This window comes from Electrophorus electricus, chromosome 13 (genome assembly GCF_041902795.1).
Source record: "Electrophorus electricus isolate QZ-2024a chromosome 13, ASM4190279v1, whole genome shotgun sequence".
NCBI lineage: Eukaryota > Metazoa > Chordata > Actinopteri > Gymnotiformes > Gymnotidae > Electrophorus > Electrophorus electricus.
The window spans coordinates 11,587,213-11,602,303 of record NC_137509.1 but is presented as its reverse complement, the minus strand read 5'-3'; the positions used below and the strand labels follow the sequence as shown (position 1 = coordinate 11,602,303).

The 15,091-nt window shown below is 38.3% G+C and overlaps 3 protein-coding genes across 5 annotated transcripts; 1 reads left to right on the top strand and 2 right to left on the bottom strand.

Moving 5' to 3' along the window:
- Positions 1-1,715: 1,715 nt before the first annotated feature.
- On the top strand, positions 1,716-6,736 carry snapc2 (small nuclear RNA activating complex, polypeptide 2). Of its 3 annotated transcripts, none has more exons than XM_027015622.3 (5): positions 1,716-2,117; positions 4,132-4,337; positions 4,637-4,810; positions 5,286-5,871; positions 6,119-6,736. In XM_027015622.3, the coding sequence occupies exons 2-5, from the start codon at positions 4,137-4,139 to the stop codon at positions 6,556-6,558; spliced, it is 1,401 nt and encodes a 466-aa protein (XP_026871423.2). In that variant the 5' UTR covers positions 1,716-2,117; positions 4,132-4,136; the 3' UTR covers positions 6,559-6,736. The 3 variants fall into 3 exon arrangements, with proteins under 3 accessions (XP_026871423.2, XP_026871424.2, XP_035375914.1); XM_027015623.3 differs by lacking the exon at positions 1,716-2,117 and adding an exon at positions 2,131-2,289; XM_035520021.2 differs by lacking the exon at positions 1,716-2,117 and adding an exon at positions 2,322-3,525.
- Positions 6,737-7,805: 1,069 nt separating this feature from the next.
- Positions 7,806-11,300, bottom strand: LOC145643500 (mucin-17-like). Its single transcript, XM_081694926.1, has 5 exons — positions 11,060-11,300; positions 10,648-10,809; positions 10,421-10,509; positions 10,061-10,199; positions 7,806-9,584 (listed from the first exon to the last, which is right to left on the bottom strand). The coding sequence occupies exons 1-5, from the start codon at positions 11,281-11,283 to the stop codon at positions 9,581-9,583; spliced, it is 618 nt and encodes a 205-aa protein (XP_081551052.1). The 5' UTR covers positions 11,284-11,300; the 3' UTR covers positions 7,806-9,580.
- Positions 11,163-14,076, bottom strand: LOC145643499 (uncharacterized). The gene is made up of 6 exons (XM_081694925.1): positions 12,806-14,076; positions 12,440-12,555; positions 12,113-12,174; positions 11,904-11,963; positions 11,356-11,415; positions 11,163-11,234 (listed from the first exon to the last, which is right to left on the bottom strand). Exons 1-5 carry the CDS (start codon positions 13,782-13,784, stop codon positions 11,400-11,402), a joined length of 1,233 nt encoding a protein of 410 aa, XP_081551051.1. The 5' UTR covers positions 13,785-14,076; the 3' UTR covers positions 11,163-11,234; positions 11,356-11,399.
- Between the last annotated feature and the right edge of the window lie 1,015 nt (positions 14,077-15,091).

The following is a 15,091-nucleotide window of genomic DNA, read 5'->3' as shown; positions in this document are numbered from 1 at the left end:
AATATTCGCAAAAAGGAGTCACACTTTGTGTTTGGCCTCAAATGCCTTTTCATATTTCATCCCTGGAGTCTGTGTATAGTTGAAGGGCCTTAGAAGTTGAGTCATTTACTTTGGTTCCTACAGCCAAGATAATTGTGTTGTATTATTATCCTTATTTTTATTATTTAAAAATGATCCTGAATTATTTTCTGGATTGAATTCTCGCCTATATAATATGTCTGTTGTACGGTACACCGTATAGCCCAAGTGAAAACATGGTGTCCTAGATTGTCTTGGTATATTATTTTCAGTAAAAACTGAAAGGGAGGTGGACTGCAGTGCCCCCAAATGCTATTTTGGCTGTACAAACCCAGACTGTGGTGTTAAATATAGACTGGAGAGGTGGAAGAATCTGCTGCAGCAGACAGCTACATTTTTGTAGGTGCTGAGAACTTGAATTTTTTGCAATGTTCTCACCAGAAAAAATACCACACAAAGAAGAATGATAATCACTGGCACCAAATTCGGACAATAAATGTGAGAAATGTAAAACATACTTAGTAGCACCAATGTTCAACCCATTGTCTATTGATCCAATTCTAAAGAATGTATATGTAGCATATGCCGGTGAATATTGTCTGCAAATCAAAAGCCATCTCTGCCATTCAGTTATGCTAATAAGAGAGCTTTTCCCATTATCTCTACATCAGTGTGTAACGTCAGATGTCATAAGGCTGTTAAAAACATTTAATTGTTTTGCTTATATTTTGTGAGTCCCTTGATATCAAAATTTCCTGACTAAGCACGCGTAAAGCAGCGTTTTAAATTGGCTTAACTATTTCGCAGTTCGGAGTATAAATCTCATGAGTTCTAATAAAATCTCAAAGTGCACACAGAATCACATTCAGCCTTTTAAAAACGTTAATGTTTCAGAATGGACCAACAAGCCTAAATTTCCTAAAGTTAATTTCCCTACACACGCCATTTCCCCTTATAACAGTTCTGTTCTGCCATGCTCGAGAATTCTCTACTGCAAAGGCTCATACTATATTCCCTGCCATTTTTTAACTTCCCATTTTAACCATTCTTATAGGAGTTTTCCAAATGATTTTAGCCTGGTTTCATCCTCCACTCATCTCCTACAGATGAGACAAAAACATCAAAGACATGCTTGTCAAGAGTGAGATGAATGACTATTAAGACAATAACTGTGGTACTGTAGTCTGCAACTGTTCTAGATGTGCTATATGTACATTTATTAACACAGCCAATAAAATAACTGGCATAAAATTTCAATTGTCATCACCCTTTCCTCCTCATGCCATACTTATTAGTTGTCTACTTTATTACTTGCAAGAGATGTAATCAGCTTTACATTGGAGCAACCAAGAGAAGGCATGCTGACTGGTTTGTTGAACACCTTCGGACCATCAGAATTAAGGATTTGTTGTTTCCAGTGCTAACACATTTTAATACTAATGGACATTGCTTTAATGACATATATGTTTGCATTGCCAGTCGTTGTTATGGCGGCAATCAATTTAGGAATCTCAAACTGGCTCTTTTTCAAAAATAAACTGACCTAAGACTTTTGCACAGTACTATATATATGCTGCGCAAATGTAGTACTGTGTAAAAGTCTCAGGCCAGTTCATATAAGACATCAACAATATTTTGTATTAATGCTCAGACATGCCTACAAGTGACCATTATGCATCCACGTGATTCCAGGGAGCCATATCTAATATGCCTACATCTAACCACTAAGCGTTTTGTTTCCTGTAGAAATACATATGTAGTGCCTAAATATTTGCCGGCTATCCTACACCGCAAGTAACATTAATCTTTATAAATGTTGTAGCCCGGTTTGAGGATGTGGAGGAGGCAGGTGTATCAGGGAGACGGAAGCTAACGTGGATTGCTGCTGAAGATAGTTTAAAGTGCACAGGATGATGGGATGCTACACTTTAATTATATGCAAAATGTAAATGTGCAGTAGAATTCCGCACGGATTCCGCTCTGCGCGGTGTGTTCTCCACTGCTCCTACTGCTGCCATCAGCGGAAACGCATTTTCAACGCCGTATTGACGACCTGCTTCATGTTACAGCGCGCTGTTGAGTTAAAATGACTTGCTAAGGTAGGCGGCCAGCTGCGTTGACTATGGTGGTTCACTCTCTTTAATTGTACCGTTTAAGGTTACTGCATAGAAAAACAAAGTAGCTAGGTTAGCTAGCAGCTAAGTCGTACATCGACTACGCAGACTTAAATTAATTTCAGATTGGTTCGCTATATAGGTAGCAAAGTAGCTAGTAAGTACTTATTTCTGTACAAATTAGCTAGCTAGCTGCTATTCCCCGGAACTTATTCGAGAAGTTTATTAGCTAGCTAGCTAACTAGGTAACGCTTTAGATATCCAAGTTAGCTATCTGGCTAGGTTAGCTTGTTAGTTAGCTGAATCTGTAGTTTTATCTATCGCTATCTAACTAGCTATTTTTGTCGTTTTTAAAGTTTTATTTTTTATTTTGTTTTGTTGAATTACCCTTTAGCTAGGTATCTTAACTAATGAATAATAGGTTAACATCACTAAAAAAAACCTTGTATTTCGCGGCGGGGTATTTTGTAATTATGTAACTATGTACTTAGTTAACATAGTTAATATTAACTTTTTTGTTCATTTCAAACATACTTTCTGTAGCTGCTGATGGGTTGGGATGATATTTTGATATCTATATTAATCTACGAAACCTTTTCAGTTTACATAGCAAGCTATGTTTTCATTAATGTTTTTCTTGAACGACTAGTTTCAGATTATGACAGATTTTCATGGCATTTTCATGGGATTAGGGTCAGGAATGCTGAATCGTCCATTCTAAATACATAAATTATCCTGTTTATAGTTGATAGCGTTAGTTGTTTTGTGTTGTTATCATACTTCGTGATCCAACTTCTTGAGCAGATACATATACAGCAGTTGGGTTTTTGTTTGTTTGTTTGTGTTGTTTTTGTAGCTGTCACTCTAGGGATACTTTTTAACAATTTGTTTTCTACTGTTCTACAGCATGTATGTTCACTGATGTTTGTATGGTTCCCACTTCTAGGTATAGAAATAGTTTTGTAGAATTGCCATTATTTACTGTCAACTGGCTTAAGTTATCTTCTATTCAAGAGAGAATTTCCTAGATGTTCCTAGCCCTACAACTTGGCTTTGACATTGTTGGACCCCTGAGGAAGGCTCTTAACCCTCTATTGCTTAAGTTGTACTGAGTCATAATTGTAATTGCTTTGGATAAAAGTGTCAGTTAAATGCTGTAAATGTAGATGTTCATGTTTGACCTTGATTGTTTAAAGTATATCTTGAGTAGAGATATGTCAGTGTAAAAATTGTGCGAGGAAAGTGCTTGTGTGTTTGTTTCTTTTTATTCATGGTATTGTGTTTTTTTTAAACCTCTTTCACAAATTAACAACATTCCTCTTGATTTGCTACTGTGCGATCCTCTTTTTTTAAGCAAGTCATAGCCTTAGAGCACCTGTAGCCTCACCGTGAAGTAAGTTGTAACGGTAAAAGTTTTTGTTACTAGATGGAACCGTCCTCATTTATTGCCTGTTGAAATATTGTGTTTTTAAATCAATAATGTTATAATAATAATAATAACAATTATATATTTTTTTTTTTTCCTATTAAAGTTCTTTCTCTGGAATGCTATCTTTAGAGTAGTACATGCTAGCATTGTCTTAGGTTCATAACAGCGGGAATGCTACAATTTTGTCTATCTTACCTTTTTCAGAATCCCTCATTCAGAACAACTTTTGTATTTATCATGCTCCCTTGGGGCTCAAACCCATGACCTTGGACCTTACTCTACCTGCTTTTGTGTTTCTGATTACCTTAGTGTGTTTATGATCATCCACTTGCCTTTATGTGTTTGACTATCTACCTGCCTTTGTGTTTATGACTGTATGTGATCTTCACATCCCTCCATTCAGAAAATGTGAATTACACCAGTAGATTCAAAAATTGAGGGATCACCATAATGTTAAAATTGTAGATTGCTGGCTTATTTATCTATCTATCCACCCATGTATATTTCAATGTGTGTTTGTGTGTGTGGTGTTCAATAGATCATGATGTCTGATCCTTCTTATCCTTTCAGTTACTATGAAGCCTCCATCTCGTCAGCGAATCTTACCATTGCGTTTTCGCAGCTTAAAGAGGGCCGAGCCAAATCACAAGTTCAGCAAACTCTGGTATCTCTATGAGTTGCGCAGCCTTCTGCGTGGTTTGCAACAGCAGAAGATGAATTCCAATTTGAATCTGACTGAGCTTCGAAAGAAACTGCCGAAACGCTCTCTGCTTGAGGTATGTGAACATGCTTGTCCACAGTCTTACAAATATTCCACCAGAATATCAAAGTTTCTGAATTTATTGGACTATGTCAAGTGTGGCTTCTTTGACACTCGCTGTACAAATTTTCTATGAAGGCAACACTCTTTAGAATAAATAAGTAATGGTGGTTTAGCACACTAGGCCTGTGACTACTTTTTATAATACGAACTAATCTTTGTACAAGTAAAGGCTTGCGTCAGTTAAATCTTGTAATAAAATCTTGCAGTAGTCTTTTGCCACATATCCTGGTTTAGAGTGATGTTTCCTTTTAGATACAGAATCAGATAAGGTCCTTGAGGACCCGCGTGGTGAAGCGGGTGCATCTGCAGGTCCAAAAGCAGAGACGTGAGGAACAAAAGGCCAAAGCACCAATTCAGATATGGGCAGAACTGGCGCAAAAAATGGCTGGTATCCATGAGGAAACTATATCCTCTGCCTTCTCTCAAGTATGTAAACAACATTTTTTGATTGAAACAGACGTAGCTTGTGGAGACCTTTTGGTGCTTTCTGGCTGCAGCCTATATAAAACTGGCTTTAACCAGTCAGATTTGTGTGTCTTTTATCTTAAACATGAGTGGGGCTAGATAACTGCATTAGCTATGTTTCGGTTCCTGGTGTGGCAAACCTGAGTGAGAAGATTATTGATATTAAAATAAATAAATAACAATTTCTAATCCAAACATGGACATAAAGAATGCTGACCATAGAACTGGGAGGATGGAAAGGTTCAGGTGCATTTTATACTATACAGTACTACATTTGATGGACTTTGTGCTATGGAACTATTTCAGACTACATCTTATAATTCAGCATAGCTCATAGCTGTTGAAATTGCAAAGTGCTGTTTAAATTGCTCAGTATTGAAATCAGTGTCATCAATCTATCCCAATCTTTCTGTTCTCTACCATAATCTATGATCAGATGCTTGTGATTGCTGCCACAGAGCCCTGCAGCCTAGGGCACTCAGATCCTCCACGTACCACTGACACTCCTGTAGACAGCAACTTGCACACCAAACCTAGGACTCATATGTTTAGGTCATGGCCTGCCAGTGGACTGCCTTCCACTCCTCCCCCAGTGACTCTACCTGATCGAAACAGTGCAACCCCCGTTCAGTCACCTGGCACACCTGTGGTTCTGAGACCCTCTGCACAAGACTCCACGCTGTCTCCACTTGTTCTGACCTCCGTTTTCAGTGTGGAACATAATTACAGTTCAACACAGCTAGGCAGCGGAGCAGGCCAGGAGTCTGCAGTGCCATCAACACCCTGCACACCTAAATCACACCCCAGTGAGCCTACAAGCAGTCCCATAGTCTCAACTCCAGCCCCGCTGACTCCCACCACGAGTGCATTGTCCACTGCTGCAGTATCACGTGGACAGTTTAGACAACACCAGAAGCCTATATCGGATGAGAATAAGTGTGTAGTGGATTTTGAGAAGATTTATCAAATTATGAGCAACATTAACAAAAGTCATAATTACAATCTGCCTCTCAGTGCAATGGGTATGTATTCTTTACTGATTGATTAATTGTAGCTTTCCTGTATTAATCTTTATGTATAAATTAAAATTGCCCTTTAGTGTTTGTAGCTACTTAATCTTTATTATTGAGGCAAACTTGTAAAAACCCTACAGGTCATCCCTTGTAGGTCAATCAAGCATAAATGTATTATAACATAGTATTTAATAGTACTTTCTTATAATATATTGCAAACAAGTGAACAAGCTTTCGTCTTCTTTAATAATCTCAGAGTGCGCTGTGCTTTTGGACCTGTTGATGTCGTTACCTGAAGAGCTCCCCCTGCTGGACTGCAGGGAACTACAGCATCACCTGCTTCAGGTCCAAAAACGTCTGACCATGGCAGCAGTGATGCCACTCTCCTTTCCCAGCACGGACCAGCCTGCAGTTACTGAACCAGTCTCAGATAAAGTAACAGAAAAACAAAGCACTGCATCTCATCAAAATGTTGAATGCACTGATAGTTCTTTACAGATCCCTTTACAGGATCTTCAATTAGAAGATGATTCAAGTGTAGTGAGAGAGCAAGACAAGGCCTCTTCTGATACCTTTAGCCCATCCTCAGTGGTGAGGTCACCAGCTGAGGAAGCTGACTGGGAGGCAGTTGGCCTGTGCCCACTGAATCCATTCATGGTGCCAGTAGCCCTCCTTAAACGACGGGAGTCCACGTAGTGCAGAACTAGTTCCTGCTTATGGGTTAGTCTATAAACCATGATGCTGGGGATGGCGATATCAGACTTGTGCTTGGCTTCATCATCCAGTTTGGTCTAAGTCTGTGTTTCAGTTTGTAAAGTTCCTTTTGAGCTTCAAAATAAATCTGTATGGTAAAATAAAAATACTTTTCACATTATACATGTTGTTATTATTCCTTCCGTTATCATTATTATGGTTTGTGCCAAATAAGGGTGTTTCCAGTGCTGTGTTGGTATGTTTGTAATTCAGTAAGCAAAAGTCCATGCAAAAGCAGGTTTGGGAGCTCCTGGTGCAGCTGTCTAAGGGCCAGTGTCCTCTGGCCCAGGGTGCATAAACTGGGCATTAGTTTAAAATTTGTTGGCCATAAAAATGACACAAACCATATGTCCTTGAACTGTCTCTAACTTAATCTCGAGATGCTTCATCTTGAAGATGAAATAGAATATAGAACAACATGCAATATGTAAATGTGAATATGAAGTTGTACCTAATGACTTCAAGAGACAGAAAATGCAAATGAATTATTGCCATTGTTTATCATTTATATCAGAAGTTGTATAAATCTACATGAAAGTCTATATTTGCTCTATCTGCAAAATAAATTAATTACTTGTATTGGGGAAAAAAGTGATTTGCCCATTTCTGGCTCAGGTGTGTAAATATGTGACCTTATTTGGGGGTGGTTGTAGAAAATGTGTTGTACAGTTACTAAACAACACGAGCCTCTCATTCCTGGGCATGTGATCTGATTTAGATAATCACATCGGCACACTGGGAGCAGACAGATTGGTAGCTTAGCCCAACCAGTAAATGTCTCCCTTGTAATTGTACACTGCTTTTTTAGTGAACAGAAACTTCTGATATTCAGAATATTTTATCAGACGATAAGGACTTATATTGCAAGTTGTACAGAAGCACTAAACTTTATCTTACTATGTGCAATATATTAAAACAAATTAGGCATGCAGGTGCAATATTATTAGATAATTATTGCTGTGTTACTGTCACTGAATTAAATCTTATTTCAGTTCCTCCGAGTAGTATTCAGCCCCCTGCAGATTTTGCTAATTCAACCAGTTGCAAATAATTTAGAGCCTTCAAACTTTGAATAAGAATAGCATTTATTAACATGTCTAAATATTACAAACATAATTATAATACATTTTAAACATAAAAATTAGGGTCAATTTTTATTCAACCCCTAGGTTTAATATTTTGTGGAATAACCCTTGTTTGCAATTGCAGCTACTAATGGTTCTGTATAAGACCTGATCAGGCCGGCACAGGTCTCTGGAGTAATCTTGGCCCACTCCTCCATGCAGATCTTCTCCAAGTTGTCTAGGTTCTTTGGGCATCTCTTGTGGACTTTGATCTTGAGCTCGTTCCATGAGTTTTCAATTGGGTTAAGGTCAGGAGACTGACTAGGCCACTGTAACACCTTGATCTTTTCCCTCTTAAACCAGGCCTTGGTTTTCTTGGCCATGTGCTTGAGATCGTTGTCCTGTTGGAAGATGAAATGACGACCCATCTTAAGATCAATGATGGAGGAGCGGAGGTTTTTGGCCAAAATCTCCAGGAAGGCTGTGCTATCCACCCTCTCCGTGGATGTGGACCAGATGGCCGGGTCCCTTGGCTGAGAAGCAGCCCCACAGCATGATGTTGCCACCACCATGCTTGACTGTAGGGATGGTATTCTCGGGGTTGTATGCAGTGCCATCCTCTCGCCAAATGCCCTGGGTGTGGTCGGCACCAAAGACCTCGATCTTGGTCTCATCAGACCAGAGAACCTTGAACCAGTGTGCCTCAGAGTCCTCTAAGTGATCACGAGCAAACTTTAGACGGGCCTTGACCATTGCGGTGCAGTATGTTACTTATGGTATTTATTGAACCCAATGTCCCCACCACCATGTAATCTTCCTGGAGTTCCCTCCTTGTTGTCCTTGGGTCAGCCTTGACCATTCGGACAAGCCTGGCCTCAGCACGGGAGGAAACTTTGAAAGGCTGTCCAGGCTGTGGAAGGTTAACAGTTCCATAAGCCTTCCACTTCCGGATGATGCTCCCAACGGTGGAGACAGGTAAGGCCAACTCCTTGGAAAGGGTTTTGTACCCCTTGCCATCTTTGTGACCCTCCACAATTTTGTCTCTGATGGCCTTGGAATGCTCCTTCGTCGTTCCCATATTTATAGTTGAGTGTTATTTCTTCTGCATTGTCAAGGTATCAAAACTTTTTTTAACACGTAATTCACAAGAGTGCAGAACAAATTATTAGAAACAAAGCGTAGATCACCATGACACACTGCATTGCAGCATTCATATGAATGACTAACATATTATGCATACTTAAAAGGCCCAGCAATGGCAATGATGGGTTACCACTATAAACCCAGTTTTGTCTCAGCCTTGGGTATATTGTATTACATTGTATTTTACTATTTAATATTAATTTAATTTTATTTATTTAATATTCTTTGTGGGAATTATTTAATATTCTTAATATTCTTAAGTACAAAATTTAATTATTTAATATTCAACATATACATAACTTCTGAAGTGTTTATGATAAACTGCACCAATCTGTGCATTCCCTGCTTTTATTATTCTAAAGTCTTAAGTAGGCTAGAGAGTTGAGCTTCAGTGATATTCAGTCCTTTTGTGTCATCACAATTGTTTGTGTAGTAATGTAGGTGCTCTTTCACATTTTAGAAACTTCCAAAACCAAATGTTTATGCTATATCAGTCATGTTTTTGAGTGTGTGTGTGTTATATATTGAAAAAGCCAGAAGAGGAAAAAATAATTGCAAAATGCCACTGTAATAATTGTATTTAATGTGTTTGGTCCTATAGTTGAATAAATAGTTACTAAACATGCATCCTTTAGAGTGTTACAGAGTTTAGAAGTTATGTAGTTATTTATAAAAAAAAATTTAAATTGAACTTGGTTTGGGGGTCCACTCGGATAACTAGATGTCAATAACTGTGTTTAATTCTGGTCTGTTCATTTTCACCTGTTGAGGAAAACAAATTTTCATTAATTATAAACTTGATTACTCAATAGTAAGTTTCTCAACTATTGCTTCAGCACTACCTGCATCTAGCCTTTAAGTAGTTTTTTTAACAAATTTTGACATTTGTACAATGTGTAGCCAATTCCCAGTGTTGTAGGTATTTGTCTTAGGATCACTAGTTTAGCCAAAAGAACCACATAGGAGACACATCAATGTATTATCCACTGGTGTAGCATTTCATCCTTTTGTTTTGCTTACTATGCAATTAATGCAGTGTATAACGTGTAGGTATTTGTTCTAATGTTATACAATGCCACCAGACCTCACTGATGAACTCACCTCTTAAATCACAGAGGGGAACCTAATTAGTGAAACTGCATGGCACCTGAAGACACTGCAGCCCTTGAAAGTTTACTACCCTTGCTAAAAATCGATACTTTTGATACTCATGGACTGATTGTTATAAAAAGAATTACCTGAGTGGAACTTGCTGCTGAGTTAAGTTGTACAGGGAGGGAGAAGGTTGTGTGGAAGAGAGTGAGCTGTAGGTTGGGTTATTCTGCTGACTGTGGAAGTTATCCGACCATGCAGGATTGTCGTATGTTTCTTGAGCAACTGCAATATAAAAGATTATCACTCACTAAACTGGAGTGGACTAAACAATAGAATTCTTAATTAAACATCATTTGCTCCTCATTATATAACTTGTTACATCAACTACAGACATAATGTAAAACATCTTTAAGAGTGCTCAACTACTTTTTTGACCACAATGGTTAAATTAATTATTTATACTGGTTTCATGGGAGAAAAAGAAGTAATGTGGTAGTTAGTACTTGAATAAGATGTGTTTCTATTTTGTGAGGGCCACTCAAAATCATTGTCTAGCCACTGATTCACCAGATCTTCCTTAGTGTCCTTATTCCTTTGTAAAAGAGTGAGAGGGGAAAGAGGTGAGATTAAGATTTAACTCTTTTACAAAACAAATTTAACAGCCAAACATATAATGCTCATCACATTGTATTTTACTTTATTAATATTCAACATATACATAAGATCTCACCTCTTCTCTTTCCTTTTATTAATCAAGACATATGCTAACAGCAACGCAACTGTTAAGATCATAACCACAGAGACAGCCCCTATTCCAGCACTGAAGCCCACTTTGTTAACTTGGTACTTGCAGTCTTCTCCAAGGTACCAATTTACATCTGTATGAAGGCAACTACAACACAAAACTGGTCAAATAATTTCAAATAGGAAATTTCCATTACAATGTTGTTAACCTTTTATTACTGTTTTTTTCTTTTCCTTTATCATCAATTGTGTCGCTAACGAAAGAAATGTTATCAAAGCTATCTTAAAATGGTAAATAATCACCAATAATGTGATAAAATATTTAGAAACATCTCAATAGTTCATAAAGTATTTTAGACCCAAAATAATGACTAATACACATAGAAAAATGTACTTACTAACAGGCTGGACCTTGCCTGGACACTTCACAGGTGCCACTGTTCATGCACATTTTTGCATTAGGATGATCTTGATGACATGGATTCACACATGTAAGTTTTCCCATCACAGTAACAGGAGAATAATACTGTCGGTAATCCGCAGGAAGCACAGCTACAACCTTTTCACAAAAGTCTATCAAAGAAAAATGTGTATATATAATGTAACATTGTTCATAGATCATTCTTGTCTGATTCTAGGTACTCTTCCTCAGTGTCAGATTACATGCTATAAACATATCAGATTATCAGATTACCATTTTCATCCAGTTCAACTGGTATGGCGTGGGTTTCAGTAATATTAAAATTTGGGCAGTCTGGAATGTAAAAATAAGGTTTAAAAATTCATACCAAACTAATGGTTAGACAATGTTAGATAATGGCAAACATTGGATAACAGCAAAATGATTCACTTTTAGACTAGATGGCACAGTCATGAAAAACCTACCACTGCTTGATGAGATGCAATTTTTAAGATTTTTAAGAGCTGTTGTCACCTCCAGAAAGATCTCATAATATTCATCAATAGCATTGTTGTTCTGAGTTTCCACAATAATGTCATGTTTAACATTCACACCATGCTTAAAACTGGATTAGAGTGGACAGATGAGCAAAAATTGTATCAAATAATTAAATATTCAATACACACACATACACACACACACACACACACACACACACACACACACACACACAAATAAAGCAAAGCACAGGGAAACAATAAACATTCTATTCTATTTGTAAACCTTTCATTGATTTTCAATGCACTGAATCGATGAGGGTTAGGACATGCAAGGATGCATACATTGTAGTTTTCCTCTCAGTCCATCTGCGCTGCTTTCCTGTGCTGATAATGTCTCCTTGACTATTTATGGAGATACAACAAGTGGTGAGATGTTAATATATACAGGAATATGTCTACATACATTTTGTGTACAGTGAATTTTGTTGAAAATCTATTATTTATAAAAGGTATTTTTGTTGTAATACAGCATATTTGGCAATCAGATATACCTGAGTATGATGTTTGTTATATTTATGAAGTTCCTGATATTATCTTTGTAGAATGGTGTCATCTATAAGAAAATAATAGTACACAAGTATTCACATAAGTAGTCTTCTACTCCAGTTCCTTATGTACATTTACAGCATCTATATTGCATACAGAAAAAGAAAGCAAGTACAATGCACTATCCCACACTCTCTGTGAAAGGGAATTTCCCTTGGGTGGATATATCTTAATTGCTCTCCACATATATGATAGTTGAAAGCAGTTATCAATACTGAACTAAGAATGGTTCAAATACAATATGGTGGTTACAAATACTGTTCCAAATTTACCTGATATTTGAAGTTTTGCGTAAAGGTTTTATATTCATCTGAGGATGTATTACTGTATTGAGGTTCATATGCTGTGTTCACTCCTATTTCAACAATAGCTGATCTGTCAATTACATCTGAAACAAATGGAATATATTTTCCAATATTAAATTAGTCACTATAGGTTAGAATCATTACAAAATTCAAGAACTATTACACTTTTCTAAAACTTAGAAGGATGCCTTAAATTGTCCAGGCCTAAATATTTTCCATTTTCAGAGACAGAGTCTGCACTTTATTGACCACATGTATTGTATATAACAGACAATGAAAACAGCAGGACAAAGTGTAAAAATAGTACAAAAATATATTGAATATTTAACAGACCTGGAGGTTTGATTTCATCTTCAGCACCCTCGCATAGTCTTCCTTTGAACCCCGTGGGACAGTAACAGCCATTAAAGTTTGGATTTGGAGTTCCCCCGTTATGACATTCTATAGGAGGTCTAGCAATAGCAGATGTGGTTGGAGTACTAACAGGTGTAATTGTAGAATGGTCAGTTGTTTTTGTTACTACTTCTAAAGTAGTCGTGAGAAAGTTGTCAGTGGTTGTTCCTAAACCATCTGTAGTTGTGCCAATGACACTGGTTGTTGTGCCTGCAACTGTTGTAGTGGTTACGGATTCTTCTGTTGTTGTGCCTGCATCGGATGAAGTTGTGAAATGGCTTTCAGTGGTTGTTCCTGGATGTTCTGTTGTTGTGGCAGTGACACCGGTTGTTGTGCCTGCAACTGTTGTAGAGATTTCCGATTCTTCTGTTGTACCTGAATTGGATGAAGTTGTGAGATGGGTGTCTTTGGTTGTTCCTAGATTTTCTGTTGTTGTGCCAATGACACTGGTTGTTGTGCCTGCAACTGTTCTAGTTGTTTCTGATTCTTCTGTTGTTGTACCTGAATCAGATGTAGTTGTGAAATGGTTATCTGTGGTTGTTCCTGTACCTTCTGTAGTTGTGCCAATGACACTGGTTGTTGTGCCTGCAACTGTTGTAGTTGTTTCTGATTCTTTTGTTGTTGTGCCTGAATCTGATGAAGTTGTGAGATGGCTGTCTGAGGTTGTGCCTAGACCTTCTGTTGTTGTGGCAATGACACTGGTTGTTGTGCCTGAAACTGCTGTAGTTGTTTCTGATTCTTCTGTTGTTGTTCCTACATCGGTTGAAGTTGTGAGGTGGCTATCTGTGGTTGTTCCTGAAACTTCTGTCGTAGTAGCAATAACACTCGTTGTTGTGCCTGCAACTGTTGTAGAGGTTTCTGATTCTTTTGTTGTTGTGCCTGAATCTGATGAAGTTGTCAGATGGCTATCTGTGGTCATTCCTGGACCTGCTGTTGTTGTGCCAATGACAGTGGTTGTTGTGCCTACAACTGTTGTAGAGATTTCTGATTCTTCTGTTGTGCCTGAATTGGATGAAGTTGTGAGATGGCTGTCTGTGGTTGTTCCTAGATTTTCTGTTGTTGTGCCAATGACACTGGTTGTTGTGCCTGCAACTGTTGTAGTTGTTTCTGATTCTTTTGTTGTTGTGCCTGAATCTGATGAAGTTGTGAGATGGCTGTCTGAGGTTGTGCCTAGACCTTCTGTTGTTGTGGCAATGACACTGGTTGTTGTGCCTGCAACTGTTGTAGAGGTTTCTGATTCTTTTGTTGTTGTGCCTGAATCTGATGAAGTTGTCAGATGGCTATCTGTGGTCGTTCCTGGACCTGCTGTTGTTGTGGCAATGACACTGGTTGTTGTGCCTGCAACTGTTGTAGTTGTTTCTGATTCTTCTGTTGTTGTACCTGAATTGGATGAAGTTGTGAGATGGCTGTCTGTGGTTGTTCCTAGATTTTCTGTTGTTGTGCCAATGACACTGGTTGTTGTGCCTGAAACTGCTGTAGTTGTTTCTGATTCTTCTGTTGTTGTTCCTACATCGGTTGAAGTTGTGAGATGGCTGTCTGAGGTTGTGCCTAGACCTTCTGTTGTTGTGGCAATGACACTGGTTGTTGTGCCTGCAACTGTTGTAGTTGTTTCTGATTCTTCTGTTGTTGTACCTGAATCAGATGTAGTTGTGAGATGGTTATCTGTGGTTGTTCCTGTACCTTCTGTAGTTGTGCCAGTGACACTGGTTGTTGTGCCTGCAACTGTTGTAGTTGTTTCTGATTCTTTTGTTGTTGTGCCTGAATCTGATGAAGTTGTGAGATGGCTGTCTGAGGTTGTGCCTAGACCTTCTGTTGTTGTGGCAATGACACTGGTTGTTGTGCCTGAAACTGCTGTAGTTGTTTCTGATTCTTCTGTTGTTGTTCCTACATCGGTTGAAGTTGTGAGGTGGCTATCTGTGGTTGTTCCTGAAACTTCTGTCGTAGTAGCAATAACACTCGTTGTTGTGCCTGCAACTGTTGTAGAGGTTTCTGATTCTTTTGTTGTTGTGCCTGAATCTGATGAAGTTGTCAGATGGCTATCTGTGGTCGTTCCTGGACCTGCTGTTGTTGTGCCAATGACACTGGTTGTTGTGCCTACAACTGTTGTAGAGATTTCTGATTCTTCTGTTGTGCCTGAATTGGATGAAGTTGTGAGATGGCTGTCTGTGGTTGTTCCTAGATTTTCTGTTGTTGTGCCAATGACACTGGTTGTTGTGCCTGAAACTG